Source organism: Simochromis diagramma, unplaced genomic scaffold (genome assembly GCF_900408965.1).
Source record: "Simochromis diagramma unplaced genomic scaffold, fSimDia1.1 OVJJ01000421.1, whole genome shotgun sequence".
In the NCBI taxonomy this organism is placed as follows: domain Eukaryota; kingdom Metazoa; phylum Chordata; class Actinopteri; order Cichliformes; family Cichlidae; genus Simochromis; species Simochromis diagramma.
The window spans coordinates 3,029,945-3,051,894 of NW_024387250.1; the positions used below are offsets into that span (position 1 = coordinate 3,029,945).

A 21,950-nucleotide genomic window follows, 5' to 3' on the forward strand; every position below is an offset into this window, starting at 1 on the left:
TGATCAATCCTTAATTAATGTTTCAGAGGTCAGAGAAACTGTGGTTTTTGGGGTTTTTTTTAGCTTTTACCACATTTGTTTTTGAATTTGAATTTATTTATTTAAAAGGGACAGTGCAGTGTAAAATAGTTTGGCCTTACAGTCTGTCTTACCTTAAGTTACAGCTGCCTTCACTGCTATAGTGACCAGATACCAGAAACACCTCCGTAACTAACATCTATAATATCCCTATTAATTCATGGCAAACTAGTGCATTTAAAGTGGTAGTAGTAGACTTTGTGTGGGATCCGCACATGTGTTTCCCTAGACTCTCTGAAACGGCAACTCAGGAGTCTTTATAGTTCCCCACCTCCCACGCACTCTTTTCTTTCAATCTCAGCTGCTTTGCATTTAGCTTGAAGTCAGTTTGTGAGGATTTTAGGTTCTCTGACCATGTGTTTTTGAGTTTTGGTGGTTTGGATTTATTTTTGAGTTTGTGAAAATAATTGATATTCTAGTTTTGGTGGTGTTTAGTCTTTTGAGTTTAATGTTATTTTCTTATTGCTTCTAAGATTTGTTTGTTGTGGGTTTATTTTTTTATATACCTTGGTTCTTCATCCTCTCCTGTGTCTCATCTCTGTGCAGTCAGCCTTTGTCTCTGTGTTTGTTTACATTTGGTTTATGTCTACTTATAGGTTCAAATCAAGTTCGTAGTCTGTAGTCTTTGTTTATACTCTGGTTCTTCTTCTTGGCCTTGTAATATTTAGTTGGTGTCGTTAGTGATCCTATTGTTACCTCAGTCTTGTCATAATGTCTATCTGTTCTCTCTGTTCTGTATCCGTGTTTATTTTCTGCCCATGTAAATGTGGCGTGTCTTAGTTGAAGCTTCAGTATTACTTATACTTTGTGCTAGTCTCTTGTCTCGTGTGCATTGTGTTAAATTTACTTCCCTAGTCTACTTATTTCTGATTTGCTCCCACTGTCTTTCCCACCCATTATGCTGTCTTAGCCTAGTCGTGTCATACCGTTCGCCCAATCTTTGTTCCCGGTATTAATTTTCCTTTATATCTGTGTTCTCACTTTCACAGATTGATATAGACCTTCAATAAATGATTGTTTTAAGTTTCAAGCCTGCCTTTGACTCTGCATTGGTGTGCCTCCTCTTTCTTAGCCCGACACAGTTAGCTCAATGGCTGGATTCTAATTTATTTATTTTTAGATTATTTAGTTACATCGTGGGTGCATGTAGGAGCAAATGTAATATACTCGCCATGTAACGAGCGCATGCAACAATTTATTCTATACAGTCCAAGAGGGCTAACTTAGAATCACCGATTTATCAAACATGCATGCCTTTAGACTGTGGGAGGAAGACAGAAACCCAAGCAGGCACAGGCAAATGTTGCACATAAAGACCATTGCTGGGAACTGTCTTGCTGTGACTTGACACTGCTGACCTCTCCATCACTGTGCTGCTCGATTTCAGATCTCACATCTGTGGGAAGGTACTCTCAGACATCTGTATAATTCATTTCATGAAGTGCACTACTGTATCTATCATCACTCAGAGTTTTTGGCTTTTACTATTTCACTGTTTTGTGAGCCTTCAAAGACCCAGCAGGTTCCTGTCTGTGTGGCAACCTAAGGAATGTGTTGGGAGCACAGACAATTCTTATGATGTTCTGAAGGTCTCCCTCAAACTCTGTCACTACTAAAACCACAATTTTCCTTTACTTCACCCACACTGCACTGGTGGATCTAAAATCTAATCTGAAAAGATCAGGTTAGTCAAATTTGACCCAAACAGTTTATAAGGTTTAAACATTTATGAGGTGCTGCCAACTCGTGGCGGTTGGTAACGCCAAATCAGAATTACTTAACCTTTTCCAGACTTTATGTTCAGATCAGAGTAAGGGTAACAAGGGTTCCTGGACCTCCACAGGGTTAATGTTCCGCAAGATGTTGCTGTTTAGTATTTCTCAGAGGAACCCGCACAGACAAACCAAGGGCATCATAAAAGGTAGATTAAGAAACTGGTGTCAGATGGAATCATCTTGATCAAACACAGCACAGTGATCTGTTTCAAATCTTTTGTTGTGTTTTGACATAGCGAGTCACATCTCCTCTGCCAGGGCGGTTAAAGCAAACACATTTGATACATCTGTGTTTAAACTCACAGCACCTGACTGTCTTCATCTCTGTTTTTATACCAATTTGAAGGAGACCTGTCCTGAACTGCATTGTGTTTACTTAATGTTTAACTAATGCACTTTGTGCATTAAGGTCTAATGTCAACATTAAATGTGTTCCCTTATAAAAGCTGTACTTTTTTTTTGTTGTATGTTACATGTATATTTACCAGCTACCAGTCTTTGTAACTGCATTGCACTGCTGCATCTCTTGATGTACATTGTGTACACGTATATTTATACACTCACCAACAACACAGCTCTATAGCGTCACCTTTAATGATATCAAATAAAAATGGTCTGACAGGACACTTTTACCTTTAAGCACGTCAATACTTGTGAGTGAGGATAGGTTTGGAGTTAAACTGCTTGCTTTTAACCAGACAATGAGATTTAGTAGGGATGTTAACACTTATTCAGTTGTTGACACAATTTTTATTTTTTTCAAAACATCACAATGACACCATGACAGGTTGATGTCATCATATTGTAATAACAACAGGCCGACATCAGCATGTTGTGATAACAACATCATGAAGCATTAAAGTTTTAGTATAGCCCTTGCTCTTTGGGGTAAGTGCTATTGTTTGTTTAAAACACATTGTTTTAGGCACACTATGAATTGTCACTGAAACATAACTACACTCATCTTTCTTTTTTAGAAACGTTTGACAATGCTTGTTGTTTTGCAGTATTCTTTCTTTTTTTTGTTCAGTTTCCTCAGTCTGTTTTTTGTTTTTTAAATATAAGTATATATATATAAGATATAAGTATCTGTCAAGGAGCTAATCTGAAATCTTTTAGCCTCTCAAATTGAAAAACTGACTTTTGGCCGTCGTATTTGGTTTTCTTCTGTCAGTCAAATACTCACTCTTTAAACAGTTCTTCTTGGCAAATGCAACACTCACATCTTTTGTACTTTCATTCTGACATTATGATGATGGTGATCTAAGGCTGTGGCTGCAATTGTAATATTAGATTTGCTTCGATGTGATGGGTTTACAGAAAACCAAACAGACATAATGTCGTACAGAATTTGGTTGTATTTTTGCATTTGGCATTTAAAATCTGCCCCAGTTAAATCAAAGCAGGATAAAATTTCCCAGGAGCGCTGTGAAGCAATTCCACATGAAGCTGGTTTGATGCATATAACTCAGATATGAAATATACATATACAGTGACGTCAATTGAGATCTGACAAGTTGACACAATTAGGATTAAGAAAGAAAGCAGACAGGCAAAGAAGCGGGAATTGTGAAAGGACACCAGCAAATCAGTAAAGAGAATAATGAGCATCATGCAGAGAGGTTGTAATCTTGGCAGCGATTAATCATCTCCTGGCTCTCAACATTTAAATTTTCTTATGCACCTTTTTTCTGACTTGTGCTGTGTTTGAAACTCTTTGAGGAAGCTACTAAAATTACAAATGATGTACATTTTAAGATTTCTGTTCTGGGTGCCTCGCTCTTGAGGTCTATTAACTGGAAAGTCAGTGGTTCAATCCCTGATGCATCCAGCCTCCAAGTATTTGTCTGTATCTTCAAAATTAGGTAATTTAGTTGTCATTCTCCAGCCCTGCAGTGGCTGGCGTCCTGTCCAGGGTGTACCCTGCCTCTTGCTCTGTCACAGCTGGGACAGGCTTCAGCCCCTCTGCAATCCTGAATTGGATAAGTGGAAAAGGATGGATGGAATCCAAAGCCAGAGAAGTTACATAATCATCAACATTCACAGGGTGTGACATTTATTAGTGGAGCCAAAAACATGTGAAATTTTTGAACAGCAGTAATTTATTTTGTGTATCTGACTATCTGAATAATTTTACATGTGAAGGCTAAACAGATGGCTGCAGCGAAGGAGGTCACTCTTTTTAATTACCAGATATGTTCCCAACTTACTTACTTCAAAGTTTGTTTGTTGAATGCCTTGAAGCAAATAGAAAAAAAACCCTATCTATCTGCCTTAAACTGAGACCCCCCCCAAAAAAAAAAGGTTTTCCCCTGCTGTTACATAAACTTCTGCAGCCTGATGTAAGATTATGTTTTCTACATGCATACTTCATATTATGCAAGTAAGGTGAGACTGAATTTAAGTTTTTAAGTTTGCAAAAACACCTACTCTGTACCAGCTTTGCAGTTATGTGAAGAACAAAGTTTTTAAAGGACTCTATGAAGTCCTGTGAAAGACTAAGGACTTGCACTTTTACCATAGGAATTGAGAAGGTAAGTAGCAGCCAGGTGCTGCTAATCAGATTAATCTGATTGACTGATCATTAGCAAGTGTGAGCACTTCTATAAAAGCAGAGATTCTGTCAGTTTTCTGATCTGAAGTATTCAGGTGTGTTAACACAGTACCACAGTGTTCCCAGGAGTGGACCTTCCAACAAACTCATATAAAGTTCAGACCTGCTCAAAGAAATTGCAAAAAACTTAAGAGCTATAATTTAGGCAATGCAGGTCTCCGTTAGCATGTTAAACATTGAAGCAGTACAGTTAGAAGACTGAATAGGCATATCTTGTTCGGAAGGGTTGCCAGTAAAACGCTTATTCTCTCCCTAAAATTCTGACACAGACCTACACTCCCCCCCCCAACCCCCTCGAAACGCCTTCGAAGCTTATGCCTTCTACGTTGTGAGATGTGATGATTCATGTGCTATGTCCTGAGGTGGGTTTTTTTCTGTTCTCAAACTGATCTCCCTGTTGGAGCTCAGCCTGGGGGGAGTCCTTTTTTCTCCTCGTCTTACCTCATGTTGTGCATTTTCCATTGTTATACCTCTCTGACCTGTCTTCCCCATGTGATGTTGTGTAATGTACATGTGGTTAGAGGGAAAGATGGCGCTGGCAAAGGTCAACAGCCAATTTTAACCCAATTTCCTTCGGGATCAACCTTTGGGATCAATAAAGTTTTATTGAATTGAATAAAATAATAGCATCACGGTTTAGGTTTGCAAAGTAAAATTTAACAAAACACCAGACTAGTGCAAAATAGAGATGTTTAGCCAGAATGCATAGTTGGTGAAAAGCAAACATATCAGCACAAACACCTTCAGTCAACTGTCAAGCCCGGTGATGGAGCGATGATGATTTGGGCTTGTTTTGCAGCCACAGGATCTAGGCATCCTGCAGTCATTGAGTCGACCGTGAACTCCTTTGTATACCAAAATATTCTGAGGTCATCGGTCTGATAGCTAAACCTTGGGCCAAACTGAGTCATACAACAGGACAATGATACCAAGCACAACAGCAAATCTATATCATAGAGCCTGAAAAGAATCCAGGTTTGGCAATTATGCAGTCAAAGTCCAGACCTCCAGACGAATGCTAACAAATCTCGATGAACTGAAGCAACATTGTAAACAGCAGGTAGAAATTCCTTTACAACAGTGTGAGAGTCTGACAAATCATACAAAAAAGAATTAAGTCAAGTTATTTCTGCTAAAGATGGTTTTAGTAGCTACTAAATTATGGGTTCTGCTTAGTTTTTCATGGGATTATAGAGAGCCATGTGAAAACTTTCACATTGCTGCATATTAGTATTCTCTAATTATCATCCACAAACTTTCCAAATAATTAAACACGTAGTAAATTTAATCATGCATTTTATCTCATTTATTACAATTAACATATTTTTTAATTCATATTGTTAACATTCTCAATTGTGTATACTTTCCCTGTATAAATTAATGTAATTTTGTAGTTTAATGTAGTGTTATTAGTCAGAACCATTTGTTGACATTCTAAGAGGGTCTTTTTCCTCCTGTAGTTTTACTTCAGTTTGTGATTTTTGTGTCTCCATTTCACATTGGGTAAAATTCTTCTTTGTTGTTTTCTTTTTGTTGACATCTGTAATAACCTCTGTTGCAAAAATTGATTTATTTTATTATTATTTTTTGTATTTGGAAAATGACTGACACTAAACTCAAATCAAAAATCAAAAATGTCATCCTAATTCAAATTATGACAATATAACAACTCTGGTGACCAGATTCAAATAGGAATGCATATGTGTTAGAAAGCTTCCCCATCTCCCCTGTGGTGGGTTTTTAAAATGTTGTATAATGAGTCCTAAACACACCTCTGTGCACCAGCGTATAAACAAAATGTTTGGCTTAAGTCACTCAGTTCAAACCACTGTGGCAGCCGAATGAATGATAATTTTAGGATTATTTGTGAAAATGAATCTTCTTTGTTTTTCTTTTCTCTCAAACTGATAGGCCAGTTTGAAATAAGAAGGTGGGGTCTGAAAGTGTAGGTGGACTGCTGGATGACAGAGAGGGAGATGGATGGGTTGCCATTTTGGAAGTTGCTACTTGTGTGATGATTAGAGGACAATAAACTAACGTTGTTTGCTGCTCAGTCAAGTAAGAGTGATGTCTGCTGTTTTCCACACTACACCTCTCTGGGTGACAATAAGAAAGCATCTTTATTCTCTTTATGAATACAATAAATCTGGTCTGTGAGTAGCATTTTCAAATGTCAAATGTTTCATTTTTCACAATTTGCTGATATAATAATTTGTTCAACTGCACACTTCTGATCATAAATGCTAGCCAGACCTCAAAACTCCAAACTGCTGTCAAAAGTCACAGCTGGGGGCATCCTCTCTCTGCGACAGAGCCAAAGATACACCCTGAAAATAGTCACAGAAATTGCCTCTGTTATGTGGCAATAAATACAGACTGACGCAACTGCTTGTTGTTGCCACAAGTCTTCAAAAATGACAGCTGAAATTGACCAAAAAGGCACCCTGTCGAAAGTATTGTGGCAGACAGCAACATCCTATTTTTGTACCAACACAGTACACCATTAGAATAACTGGATGAATGTGACACGCTGGACCGCCTGTAGCCTTCTAGACAATGGAAGTACTAATTAAACAAAAAAGTTGTTTTTTTGGTTTTTTTTCTTCAAATGTGCTAATGGCTGAGTTTTATATACACTGATGTTTTTCTTGTTTCCTTGTTTTACTGGTGGCTGGAGCCTTCTGACTGCAGCTGCAGCGACATAATTGCAGGAACAATCAAAATGTGAAACACTTCCTTCCAAGTCCCACACCTAAACGTAAGAAGAAATTAATATTTTATTACATATATTTGACCTTTTTTGACCTCGCCTCTGTCAGTGCGCCCCAGGGTGGCTGTGGCTACGACGTAGCTTGCCATCACCAGTGTGTGAATGTGTGTGTGAATGGGTGGATGACTGGTTGTGTAAAGTGCTTTGGGGTCCTTAGGGACTAGTAAAGCGCTATACAAATACAGGCCATTTACCTTTTTTTTTCTTCACAATCTGCTGCAGCATGTGGGTGTTTGTATGGGTAAACAACACCAGCATGTTAAATGGCAGCAGTCGTATAAACAGCATACAGCCGGATGGTGAATATGACTCTTTCTGCAAATGTAACAAACCAATTGGGAAGCCGTCTAAATCTGCATATTTTAACAGCTGTTACTGCAGCCCTTAGAGGCCGTGGGTCATAAGCCATTTGTGCAGGCAGAAATTATGACCCATCGTTATGTTTTAAAGTTAAGCGACCATTAAAGGAATAATTGCACAGAAAATACAGTGTGGAGTCATCAACTTTTAGGTGGAGATTAGGTTAAAGTTGCCACCCTGGAAAGCTTACAGAATGAAGCTTCCTAATGTGTGACAATATAAAGGGGTATATTTTAAAACAAAAAAGCCCTCATTAAAATGTTTTTTGTGCCAAAATGTTGCGCTCTAAAAGTAGTTATAAAACGTACATTTTTCTGAATCGTTGGGAAAATCTTTAAAGACTATTCTTATTTAATTGTGTTTTGTTTTTGGACACATTTCTAGTTAATTTTTGTAGTTTACTAGCTCCAGGAGGTCAGAGTTCAGACGTGTGATGTCATCAGTAAGCGCAGAAAAACAAACAGTGTCTGAGATGTGGGAGCAATGTTTTGCTGATGATACGCTATGCTGCCTGTAAACTCCAAAACTGAACTGAAGAGAATAAAGTTGCAAAAAGGAGAATGGAGTCATGTCTCTCTGAGGGTGCAACAAAAACCCAATCACACTATTAAGAGAAAATGTTAACAGTGATTGAAATGAAAGCCATTACCAGGTTGACTCCATTTCCAGTTAGCAGGACAGTTTATTAGTTGTTACAGAGAATGATTATGAGTTTGGACTGATCAGGTGTCATTTATCCATGCTCCAGTAATATCTAAACGTGTTCCCCCACAGTCTTTCCTGTTAGATACATTCAAGCTAATTATGTTTTCTGCTTTAATGATTTTTCCACAATACTTTTTAAACAAAAAAGTGAATTTCTTTTGAAAAATCACTTCACTAAAAAGATGGCTTTTTGGGCGTCCAGCATGATGCTGAGTGAAGCAGTTACCGCTTTCTGCATCACTTCACTTTTCTTTAATGTGAGAAAGAGACAGTTTGGAAACAAGCCCGACGCTCAGTGGCTCGTGAAGGAAAGGGACTCCTAAGAGAATCTGACCAGACCGGGTGATGACAGAGTGATGAGGGGAAACATTACAAATATCTTTGTATGTATGAAAAAATATATGTATATGTATGAAAAAAAACAAACAACAAAGGAAGACAAGAACAGGTATCTACACTGATAATAGAGGCAAAGGTGTTCAAGTTTGTTATCTTTTTCTCAGCATAAGGAAAATTGGTAAGAGCTTTTAGACAAATTACCCTGTGTCTTCAGGGAAACGAAGGGCGAAAGATAGGATACGGTCAAGTTCAGAAGTTTTACCAGAATTTGTCTTTTTTCTAAAACTTTTTGTCTCCTTGTGTTTGAAGTGATTTTATATTATGGTGAATCTAGAAATGTCCACCACTTCCATGGATTGAACTTGTTTACCTAGCACATCCCGCAGAGGTAAACACCTTAAACTCGTTGTTGTGCTCCTCAAACCATTTCTGAACCACTTTTGCTTTGTGGCAGGGAGCAATTCTGCTGAAAGAGGCCACAGCCATTCAGAATACACTGTTCGCTTGAAAGGGTGGTCAACAATGCTTGGTGCTAAGCATCAAAGTAACATCCATATGGATGGCACGACCCAAGACTTCCTATTAGAGCTTGCCCAAAGCATCACATTGCCTCCACTGGTTTGCTTTTTTACCCAGATTTCATTGTGTTGCCAAACCCACTGGGCCATCCGCATGATGTCTGGAGCTATGCAGCCCCATACGCAATAAACTGCGATGCACTGTTTGTCCCGACACCTTTCTTTTAGAATCAGCATTACATTTTTTGACAGTTTGAGTTAACAAAATGTTCACTCCACGCTCCCTAATATATCCCAACCACTTCCCACGATAAAGAAATAATCACCTGTCAGTGGCTATAATGTTATGCCTGATGGATGTATATTCTGTACTGTAAATGTACAAAAAAAAAAGTATCCATGCTATCCATGATATAGAGATTGGAATATAGTCTGAGTAGTTTCTGGAAGCTTATTTTTACTGTGAGTCTGACAGTTGCAGTTCAGTGCAACTGGCACCAACGAGACACATTTCAAGTCAATGAGGAGGATTGTGCAGACTGCGAAGTCTTGTTATCACTTAAATTAAAAACTGATTGAATGCCACAAGCTTACCCTTTTCTTGTCAGTTGAGGTCTGCTTGCTGGCAAACTGCCTGAAAGGCTTTGGATGAAATTCATCTTTATCCTCTATTGTCAGTCTTGGAATAGCCGTCATCGGGCGAATGACCCCAGGTTTTGTCTGGATAATACAATTCAGACATTTGACAGCGCAAAGGAATTAATTCTGATAAGCAGCTCATAAATTCTCCTAATTCAGCAGATGAAGGAGCGTGATCAAATAAAGAATGTGTACCTGTTTGCGACCCAGCAGCTTTCTCTCCACGTCGGCGGATGGGTGCAAGCTGCATAAAGATGCCTGAATAAATAAGTTAGAGGAAAAAAAGAAATATTAACACAATTACTAATGCCTCTCACAAAAGTTAAACACTGATAACCGAAAGCACTCCCGCCTTCTTCTCTTTCAATTAATTATGATATTTGCCATCAGAGAGAAAACATACACAACTGGGAGAAGTAATTTATTTTTGAGTTTTTATGATAGCATAAATACATAAACATCTGGTTGCAAATCGGATTAATTATTCTTACTCAAAATAACGGAAAATTATTCTGTTCATGCAAGAAGATATACAATTTAGAGGAAAATTAAGTTTTAAATTGGAGTTTAATGAACCCAGGAATAAGGTTTTATTTCTGAGCTTGCTAATAAACTGTTGCTATGAGCTGGAGTAGCTTCAACACATGATAGCACGCTGTTTTGAACCTCTTATACGTGCATACTTATGCAGTAAGCTACTTTATAAATGACCCGTGTTCCTGGTGAAGTGTGAAATCTGTCAGAAGCTCAGTACAAACACAGACCGAGAGGATGGAGTCTATCCCTGCTGTCCTAGTGCAAGAGCACACCTTACAGCCCATTTAGAATCAATAGTGAGCCCAACATGCATGTCTGTGGACTGTAGGAGGAAGCAGAGGGAACCCACGCACTGTAGGCACAGGGAAAACATGTAATCTCGGATTCAAATTCTGTGCTGTGAGGTGACATTAATCACTGCACCACTGTGCCACCAAGTTTTTTGAAGCTGGTTGAAATTTGGCAAGTTCTATTTTATAATATTCAAAGAGCAAATGTTTTGGAAAATCTTCGAGCCACCTTCAATTTCCTGATGAAAAATATCTCACCTAACACCTCACAGTGAAAAAATGATTTGCTCGCCATGTCCTGTGAATTTTGCAATAAAAGCATCTGAACAACACTGTGAATAAGCACCGTCAGCAGCAGGTTGTTTATCCTGTGGGGTAAAAGCTGAGAAAAACAGAAAGCATTTGCCTTTAATTCAACGTGCAAAACTACCTGACCTCTACTCACATATTTGGTTTCACGTCCCAGCGATTTTGAAAATGATGAGTTTTTTGGCTGGAAATGAAGAAGAATAACAGAAACTGAATGACACAAGCTGGATGTCAGGGATAAAGAAAGAATCATCAAACAACTCATTCATTTGTAACTGTGATGGTCATTTTTTAGAAAAGAAATTAATGAAAAAATGATCTAAAGAAGTCCTTGGAGAACATGAATCATGGTCTCTCCAGAACGCGTCTCTTTATTTTCTCAGACTTGAATTTAACATGTTTTCTTGTTACACAACACAGTTTCTCTTTTTAGCGATTGAAAAATTGATGTTTTCATGAATACTTCCCCCCCCTGCTGAGTTTACACAAGCATCTAGCTTAAGAGCACACATCCCATGGATGACATTTTCTCTCTCACACACACACACACTTGTTTTCTCTGCAAACTATAGGAAGCATTCTCCTTTGATAAATAATGGACAGATGTCCTTTCATTTCTTGTGCTCATATAGTTAAAATTCACTTTTATCCAACTTCCTGCTTGTGCTTCAGTAAAACAGTACAGAGGACTCATTTCTTCAGTTCCAAAGCTACTACAGTTCTTTATCTTTTCTATTTCGTTTTTACTTCAATGGTTCACACTTTTAGTTATATATACACACAAATATACATTTTCTTTCTCTCTTTTATTTGTTTTTGGGTGTGTTTTTGTGTGAAAGCTGCTTGCCTGCTCCTTTTAAAAATGATGAAACTGCAATTAGGATGCAAAATGATGACACTGATTCGCATTGTTATTCTGGGTGCAAAGAGCATGTGTTTACTCGTTTGCCTTTTATTGACCTAAACAAATTCTGCACTAAAGAACTGAGATGACAACGCTTTAGTCAGCTTTGCATCACTGTGTGTGCAAAATTTGCAGTGTGAACTTTTAACAGTTTTTACAAAAAGAAAGACAAAAAAAAAGATAAAAAAGAAGAAAAAATTAAGTTTTGTTAATCATCACAAACTGGACAAGATGATGTAGTTTCAGAGTGGTAGCTGACAAAGACACAGTCAGCTACCACTAGTCCCAGAGGCCTAGAGAACAGCCAGTGGCCTTCATGGAAACTACCAGTCGCTAGGGGAAACTGTCTATCTGGCAGTTGATTGGGGAACTCATTCGCAGGGGGGGGGGCAAACCAAGAATCTGCTCATGATTGATTTGGTCACCAGCAGACAGTCATCTGTAGTTTGTATTCAAGATGCCATTTGTCTGTAAACACTCGCTAACTAAGCACCAAGCAAAAGAATGTGAAACTACAGACGGAGGATGTTCACCTTCAAAGTAAAAGCTGTAACCCACGTGTTTCAAAAGGGGCAGCTTTTGTGATGATTGCAAATGGGTTCTGTTTCCAATTTGCTCAGTGAGCAGGTTGGTGAGTATTTGCAGACAAGTTGACATCTTCCATATAAACTGATTGCTGCAATCTTCCAGTGAAGAAAACAATCAGATCAGCCAGTGCAGGGTAAGCTAAGACTTTCCATAGACAGACAGTCACAAAGCAGTGAGCAACAGGAAAAGAGTCAAATAAATAAGAACCTTTTAGCAGCCAATATAAAGACATAAAATGCAATCAATAGAATTCCCAACAGAAGGCATGTTTAGTCTAAAATGTTTTTAACTGCTTCTTTTAAAAGATTCCACAGAGTCGATTTAGTGCAGTCGTAGTGACTGAAAGCTCTTTAGTTGTGTACGAGGAAAAACTAAGAGATTCTGAGCCTGTGAACGACGACTGCGAGCAGCAGTGTCCTTGGAGATAAATAAACTTCTTTGTGACTGATTTCACCTGGGACTGGGCCAAAGATTGATCTGACACCATTCTCAGATGTGTCCCAGTTGAATATGAAGCTGGAGTCAGCAGCCAGTCACCTTAGGTTAGTATAAAGACATGCTCCATCTAAGCATAAAGTGTGTATGGGAAAAAAAATGACATGGCCTCCGAGAGTGAAACATTTGAATTAAAGCTGCATTCTGTGTAATAGGATCCAGGAGTGACTCATGTGGCAACAAACTCAAGTTCAATTTAATAGAAGTTTGTGGAAAAATGACCATACTTTTGGATTTACTGCCAGGTTAAGCTTTTTATGTCTTTGATACAGCACGATGCTAATCTCAGAAAAATACAGTTTTAATCATTTTGATAAGAAATCAGAAAATAAGACAGGTTATGATCATATACAGGTGCGTATTTCACTGTGGGCTCAGATCCCACGTTTCCTCCCTGTTTCACATTACTTGCAAATTAAAATACTTGTTAGCTAAGTAACGTGTTTAATCCTCCAACTTCTTAGTTTTAAAGTGATAATATCTTGGTGTAAAAATTTCAAAGGAAAATAGCTCACATGCTGTTAAAGAGATCTTTTACCTGCAGACCATTGTTGGTTGTTGATGACCTGGTGGACTACAGTGGTAGGGTTGTGTTGGAGTTAAAGGATTAAAAAAAAGAAACCTGTTAAGTGACTTTCAGCACCACATTTATACTTGTTTAATTTCATATTAATAGTGAAATAAAACACCAAACTCACTGCAGCAATGGAATTTGCCAATATCTCATCAATGACGGCATAAAGTTCCTCAGACTGCTGCCGGAGCTGAGCAGGCGAGCACATCTGTGGAGAGCACAGACTTATTGATGGCGTTTCGCAACGTGTGCGGTAAATAACGGCGGCGATGTGTGCTGTGGTACCTCAGTGTGGGTGTCTGATGCGATGCCTGTGTTCAGCGTGTCACAGGAACTCATTTCTCTCTCGACCTGCTCATCTATGGCCTGTGAATGCAAAGAGAGAGAAGAAATTGAGCTCCCCTCCACCACTAATGGTTTCACTGGAGCAATAGCACGCAATTCATTACATCTCCTCCAGACAATTCCTGTTGATCCACTCTATATTCTTCACAGGCATAACTCCTTCGTCTACATGTATCATACAGAGGTGTGAATGTGTTTTAATGTCTCCCTGAGCATGATATGACTTTTAATAAAGCTTTAAGAAGTACTGTCCTTGCAGCTGCTGTTAAGTCCTTCTGAAATGAAGGAACAAAATGTCTTTTTTTTTTTGCAGTTTCTAAATCTGATTAATGCATCTCAAGATTTATCTTAAATTACTCACATCATGCTCACCATAGCAACACTGGCTGCATCATTAACGCTTCGTACTGTATGGCTTGCCATTTAACAAGGCAAATTAATGGGATTAGAGCCAGAAATGAACTCACTTGCTGATCCAGTAGCAGGGTGTTTGTGGGAATAGCGGCGAGGGATTTGTAGCTTAGCGTAATTTTGTGTGTCTGGAGACAGAAGAGCAAACAATATGAATATAAATGTAATTACAATTTAAATTTTATTGAAGATAAACTTTGTAGACAGTCTGGTGGAAATTGTTTTATAGGCATGCTCTGTCTCCTGTTAGTGCTGGCCACTTATCATGCAAAACAGTCAAACTCAGAGTTGCCCAGCAGTGTGAGCCGAAGTGTGTTAGCCTGTGGAAACTACATCACTTTGCTGCAGAGGAGGCCTGTTTGATGGATTACATTATGAACAAACTTAGTTTTCCTTCACCGACGGGCAAGAAAACTGGATGAGTGTGTTTTCAACTTATTTTGCCCCTGCTGGCTCGAAATAAATTGAATTCCTGGTGGTTAATACTCTGAATTTTGCACCCATTCAGTTAATGTCGGCTTTAAAAAAAAACTTTTTAGGCATTGGAAAAGTGCACTTGAAACTGTTGCAAAGGAACAAATGAGCACTGACCAAGACAAATGGATAAAAGACACATCTAAAATCAGCTCCACATAGACGATGCCGCTTGATATCCACATGTCAAGTGCGAGAAGTCTGTTTTTAGCCACGCAGCATGTGAGAACAGTATGTCAGAGGGAACACAGTAAAAAATATCCTCACTTTAAACGAGTCATGCACACGGCACAGATAGAGGCTACCTTTCTTTTTTTACCCTCCCTGTCACTGTAGTCTGATATTCCACTCCCCGGCCTTGGTGAGGGTGTGGAGCGCAGGGAGAAAGGGGAAGGGGTGAGATCTCTGATTGGTGGAGCAGGAGAGGGCGTTGGCGTGGGAGAGCTGGTGGGTGAAGGCCATCCAGAAAAAACAATGGGCGTGTAGCAGGAAGGCGACAGACAGGGGGCTTTGCGAATGCCCTGCGAATGTGTGGCACCTGTGGGGTCGAAGTGGCTCCTCTCTAATTCGTACCTTCCTGTGGGATTTCGTGGAGGAGGGAGAGGTGATGCTGTGTCAGCACGAGCGGGGAAAATCGTTGCACATGAGTGAGAAGGCTCAGGATGAGGGGGGAAGACAGACGAAGATCTCAGTTGCTGAGAAAGCCAACGAAGCTTTGAGAGAGATGAATTTGGCTTGCGACTCCATTTCTGGGGCGTGGAAGTCTGTGGCTCGTTAATGAGTTTGGGGGACGGGGAGATGAGTTTTTTAAGGTTATTATCCGCACTGCCCTTGAGGAACGTGTGATTACTGCCGGGCTTCAGCTCAGGGAGTTTGGATATGGAGATGTGTGTGAAGGGCAAGGTTTTGGAAGTTGTACAGACTGTTTCTTCATGCTTTGGTGGAGAAGCAGAGAGGAAGTTTGAGCAAAATACAGGAGCTCGGGGTAGCGCGAAACTCTTCACCGGCTCTGAGCGTCTTTGCACTTGAGATGGCGTGCACGTTCTGTTGAGCTCATTTGACTGACATGTTGGTTCCCTGCAATGGTGGTTCTGAACGTCTATAGATGCCAGTGAGGAGAACCGAGACGAAAACTCGAGGGGAATGGAGGCCACGCTGGAGGCTGCTGAGCACGCATTACAGAAGGACAGTGTTATGGGGTTAACAGGCCAGCAGGGGGTGTAAGGTCTTTGCAGCGCTGAGGACAGAACAGGAAGACGACCTTTTCTCAGGATGGCAGTGAGGAGAGACAGTCGGGTGAGAGGAGGCCGATGCCGGGGAGGAGGGTTCTGGGAGAAGACAGAGGAAGAGAGGCTCTCACAGGATGAGAAGCAGGTCTGAGGGATGTGGATCAGACTAGAGCCTGGAGCAAGAAAGTGCCTCTTGACCTGGATCACAGAAGGGGTGAAGACACCAGAGGGGACGGATGAGCAGGGAGAAATGGTACGGCTTAACGAGGCAGGAGAAGTGACCGAGGAAAGCTGCACGGCGGACCAGCTCTTCTCTCTGTCCGAGGCATCTGAGAGGATGGACTCCCTGGAAGAAGCCAGTGTGGGAAGCAGGTCTCCAGAGTCTGCGGGGCTTAATATGTCCTCTGACCCTGGCGTTCTATTTGCACAGCAACCTAAGCTAACCTCAACATGTCTGGAGGTGTGGTGACACTGCTGCTGGGAAATGTCCCTGTGTTTATCAGCGCCTGTTTCCATGGAGGCCGTCTCTGCGGCTGCGTGGTTGGGTGTATTTTGAGACTGGGCACTGATTGAAAGAGAGGATTTGGTTTGAGAGAGGCTGGCACGAGCTGGAGAAGTCTTCAACTGAAAAACAAAAAGAAAGAAAAAAGATAGTTTGGGGTTTGTTTTTTTTTCGTTTTCTTTCCTGCGTCTTATCTGAAAATTCACACCTCAGGAAGCAATTACTGAAAATGGACTTTCCCTCCACTTTCTTAAAAGCCCAGATATACCAAAAATGCTACCCCTGCAAAATTACGTTTGTAACAAGCTTGTGGCTGGTTTGTGAAATTACTTTGATGAAAACACCATCTGACCCCCTGCAAAAGCACGACTAAAATGTACTCATTATAGACACTAGAACTCTTGTATTTTTAGAGTCCAATTAAAATGTCACATTTGAAAAGCAGCACACGCACACCTTGGACAGTCGTTTCATTTTTAAATTAATTTCCTGATAGTGCTTCTTTAGTGAATGTCAGCTTACCAAATTCAACTTTACATTACGTTAATTAAGACCCTTCAAAGATACACACTGTGTGTATACATGTACACACACAAACACATATCTACATCACATTAAGTCAAATCCTTTTAGTTCTACATTGCTCGTGACATTGAGAGTTGTACTTACTTGTGGTAGGGTTACATTTCCTGCTCCTCCCTCCACAGAGTCGTTAATTAAGACCCACTCTGCTCTGATAATCTCCCCGTCTGATACACTTTTCCTGCTCGTCTTCTCGTGGGACACGGCTCCGTTCTGACAGGGGAAATGAAGCAAATGTTAAACAGAAACTTAGCGAGTGAAACCCGAGGTGATCATCAGTGACCCTTTCTGAGCTCGGGGTGTGTTTGGTTTCTACACGCCACATCCCCCCACACATATAACTCACATGGGCACGCACATGTCCTGCAGACACCGGCGTAGTATACGCGTCATGTGAGCTTCTGACGCAGGGTCTGTGTACATGCCAAAGTATTAATAAAATGTAAAGTGACAGCAGAGAGTGTGAAACATTAAAGCCTTGTTTTTGTGTATTAACACGGCGTGCTTGCCACTAGACGAAATTTAAATTTTGCGCTTGTGGTGTCCTTTTGACCTTAATCCTCTTACCGGGGGATAATTAGAAAGATGAGGTAGTAGCATAAGAAACCTTTAAAATATTAGGCTCTGGCAGGATCCTTCTCACCTGAGGATTTGCACCTTCTGAACCCATTTCTCCAGATCCCAACCCAATCAAAATATATAGCTATGTGTATTTTAGACAGAATGAAGTCAAACAAAAAATTAAGCGCTTGCAACAATCAGGATAACAGAGCATCCTTAAGGTTTATATTCAGGACTGAATATCCAAATAATAACCTGTGGAAACATTGGGAAGGCTGACTTCCAGGAAGTATCGCAGGTCATGTACTAATTGGAAGGTTGGTGGTTCAGTCTCTGGCTGCCCTAGTCTCCAGTCTGCATGCTTAATTATGTTTGGGGAAGATACTAAACCCCAAGTCTCTGATGTATTCACCAGAGTGTGAATCTGTGTAAATGGTACATAGAAAGCACTCACATGTAGGAAAAAGTGCTTGTGTGAATGGAGCCTGCTGTATAAAGCACATAGAAGTTTTATATAAGAAACATCTCTGACTATATAGCTACAATTTCAGAAATATATTCCATATTAGAAGCATAAAATCTTCTATGGTGTTTAATTACGTTGAGTAAATGTCTGTTAGAGGAAACGTGAGCACCCAGAAGACCCACGCAGCTCTATGCTGACCAGCACGTTTGAACCAAGAAGCTTTTTGGTGTGAGGCGACAGCTAATCTTTTTGATATAGTCAGCATTGAACCTGTTTTGTTTTACTTTCATTTCTGACTTTTCCTTTCTGGTGTTTGGTTAAAGTTGGGCAACAAAGCTGTGTGGTTAGACTTAGCGAAAAAAAAAAAAAAGAAAAGAAATAGAATTTGGTTTAAAATGCACCGTTTCACAGTGTTAGTCACATATTTCCAGGCAAACTGGTAAGTTGTAAAACTAAGTTTCCTGAGTCACGACACCAGCAGTGCACATATTCCTGCAGCCTTGTGGCATACATTTTAGACACTGAAGCACTTCAAATGAACTCTATTAAGTTAAGTTCACATTATTTAGAACATTCATTTCACTTTGTGTTGCAGAGGCCAACACTGTTTAAACCCAGTGCCACAGATAACCAAAATTGAGGCCTTTTCATTGTTTTACATATAATTAATATTAGTGTGTGAACTATAAATGCATTTCAGGAATCCAGTTTAAAACAGGATTATCTGTGAAAATACATGTTGAGCTAAAACGTGTAACTGCTCATTATATGAATCATTATAGATATGAGCACACTCTCCCTAGCATGGCAATTAGGGTGCTAAATATACGTACAACATTATCTTATAATGACAACCTTCAGATTTCTGAACCAATTAAAAATTTCTCTGTATTTTTCTTTTGCCTTTAATGTAGAGGAGCAGTAATCAAAGCAATGAAAAGCTGCCAGAAGGACATTCATTTCTGGAAGTGTGTGCAGCATAAATGTCATCTAATGTCAGTAAGATTATCAAACACCTTGTGTCAAATGTCATTATATTTAGAACCTATATGAAAGGGATTTTTCTTATCTAAACTAAGTGCCATTAAAAAAAAGTAATGTTAATGTAAGTGATAAGATAAATTATTGCCTCTATGATACAAATATAGTATTTTAACTTCACATGTCTTACTCTGGTCTGCCTAGTTCTTAACTAATTAATATAACAACATTTATTTATTATGGTGGCTTAGTTAAGCTTCCCCATCTTTTAGCAAGAAACTGAAGATTTAGCGCTGGGTATTTCAGAAAGAGATGTGCTCATTGCTCAGCATTGGTGCATTCATTGTAGAGTTGAAGAAAATCTGTGATGCACCGCAGATTAAGTGGGAATAAAAATGAAGAAAAAAGTCAAAATGAGTTAGTAATTATGGGAAGAATCTGAGTATTGTGTTGTACAGCCTCATTTCAAATTAATGTCGGCCAATCAGAAGGCAAACTGTCAATGAGAACTTATCACCATCGATCGCAAAGACATGTGTCTTTCCTCTAAATCTGACTGCTCTAAATCACACTGAAGGATGAATGAGCTCTTGAATGTCTCACTAGGAATTCTTTACATTCTGTTTATTGGGATGTCAATATAGGAGTCAGCTCAATTCAGGCAATAAGTGTAGACAATGGGATCGTTCGATCAGCCAAAGTGAGCAACGTGTGGCTGGATGTGGGTTTTAGCATGAGCTATAGACAGCAGGTGGAGGTAGATGCTGGAGTCGTGTTTATATACAGCTGACATGAAAGCACAATATCAGGATGAGCACTGAGCTGTGATGAAGCAATGATGCCACACCAATGAAATATTTGCACTGCACTGCCAGCCTGTTATTTTTATGCATATTATGAAAGGCATAGTTATCCCAGATAGCTGTGTGCAACTTGAGGCTACAACTCAGCAGAAACAAGGCACACACTGTAATAAACCGGTGTCTTCACAGACAGAGGAAAAAGGAAAAAGTCTGCTCATTAATTAATCTCCCCCCATAGTTGAGTGATGGACCAAACAGAGTCCGATCTGCACTCTGGCCTGTCAGCGACTACAGCTTCACTTCTAATAACCATATAACATCTCATTAAGAAAGACATATCAAGGATGGCGATAACTGAGCACAGTCGTTTGTTAGTCTGCCTCTCTGGACCTTTAGATCCTGTGACACTGAATTCATTAAAGGGAGAGAAAAAAGGATTTGGGGGATTGTGTGGAAAGGCTGTGCCAAAGGATGGAAGCAAGTCAAAGATATCTGTCCAGATTTGTGGGAAATTTTTTGCTCCCCAGCAAAGAACTAGATCAGAAGGCAGATAATACCAGTCAAATGTATGTGTGTTTGGGCTGCCAGCCCTCAATTAATGGCCACAAGGAGCCCAGAATTGGATCAGTCCCGTAGAAATAATTAAAATGAAATAATTTGAAAGAGTGTTATGGAGTTGTTTTCTTGCACTTCAAATGGTGGGATCAAATGTTCGTGTTAGATTTCAGTTTTAACAAAAACCCAAATGAATAGAAGATTAATAAAGATGTGACTGGCTCATTCAGTCTGGTCTCAGATCGCTGCGTGAAACTGATGGGCACCCTGTTAACCTGAGTGTAAAATATCAGCGGCTGAGCAGGGAAGATTGCAATAGTGGAACCAAAGAGGCTTTTTTTCTGCGCTTAATGGAAAGTGGTGTGAAAATGAGTTCATAACTCGGCTTCACAAAGTGGATAATTTGAGAGCAGAAAGCAGCCTTTTTCACTGTTATCGAATGCCTTTCTTTTATCCAGGATGACAAGGACTTGAACAAATAAGGGAGAGAAAAATTAAAGGAGGAAACAAAGAGAGCTTTATTTCAGGGGCGACTTGTGTGTGTTGAAGATTTAAAAGCATGTCACTCAGTGAGGCACCAGCGTACCACCATGTAACAAAATTCTATGCATTATTTTTCATTATTTATAATTTTACATTTATTTATAATTTTCTTTCCTTTTTGAGGTGGCTGTGACTCACACGTACCCTTTAATGTTGGGTGTAAGGTGTTACTGTAATCAGTCACACAGTAATGAAACTTATTACACTAAAGTCAGTTATTACGTGACAGCACAATTATGTCATTACTTGCATTACAAAGGTTCTTCAGTTGTCTGCACATTAAGAATAGAAAGAAAAGAAAATATATCAAACAACCTTTTGCCTCCTTTTACGGTCAGCTGATTTTGGTTCCTGTGCAGGAGGAGGGCAATGGTGAAGTGATCGACAGCTTTTCAGCAGTGGAGATAAGGACATTAGTGCAATGGTGAAATGAAAACTGTGTCCAGGACAGAAACAAATCTAGTATACTCCCGACACAACATCAGCTAGACAGCATGCCAACACAAAGCTAGCCAAGAACTGAGAATGATGTTAAGGCTGAGTGTTTGCTGACCCGGCAGCCTGACCCTGAACTTCAGGTAACAAAGGCAGTGATGAGCAGCCATGCTTGCAGCATTAAGGTGAGTTACTTTCTGCGGAAAGCAATTAATTAACATACTGCATTGCTTTTAGGAAAAGTCGTTAGTATCATGTAATACATGATTTGTTTCTTGAGTAATAACACCAACATCTGTCGTCTGCCAAGTAGAACGTCTGAGGATTGAGCCCTCAGCTCCTCCAGTCTGCACACGAGAGTAGGCTTGGGCATACATGCACTTAAGTGTACATAAAAGTGCTTGTGTGTGTGTGTGTGTGTGTGTGTGTGTGTGTGTGTGTGTGTGTGTGTGTGTGTGTGCTTGAGTGAATGAGACTGGTAGTAAAGGGCCTTACTGAGAGGATTCTGGGTCCATCATCCAATTTTCAGTACAAGGCAGGAGCACTGACAATTTCATGGCTCGATCCA

General features: G+C 39.8%; 1 protein-coding gene across 3 annotated transcripts in view; it reads right to left on the reverse strand.

Moving 5' to 3' along the window:
- Positions 1-21,950, reverse strand: part of LOC120715061 (muscular LMNA-interacting protein) — a 38,308-nt gene that overhangs the window by 4,578 nt on the left and 11,780 nt on the right. For 2 of the 3 annotated variants that reach the window (XM_040001838.1, XM_040001836.1), the window contains 9 exons: positions 17,126-17,251; positions 15,031-16,578; positions 14,308-14,379; positions 13,781-13,861; positions 13,620-13,703; positions 13,460-13,495; positions 11,071-11,118; positions 9,994-10,056; positions 9,754-9,879 (listed from right to left, as the gene is read on the reverse strand). In XM_040001838.1, coding sequence (XP_039857772.1) covers positions 9,754-9,879; positions 9,994-10,056; positions 11,071-11,118; positions 13,460-13,495; positions 13,620-13,703; positions 13,781-13,861; positions 14,308-14,379; positions 15,031-16,578; positions 17,126-17,251 — 2,184 coding nt within the window. The remainder of the gene's footprint in view (positions 1-9,753; positions 9,880-9,993; positions 10,057-11,070; positions 11,119-13,459; positions 13,496-13,619; positions 13,704-13,780; positions 13,862-14,307; positions 14,380-15,030; positions 16,579-17,125; positions 17,252-21,950) is intronic. The other variant, XM_040001837.1, reaches the window with a different exon arrangement.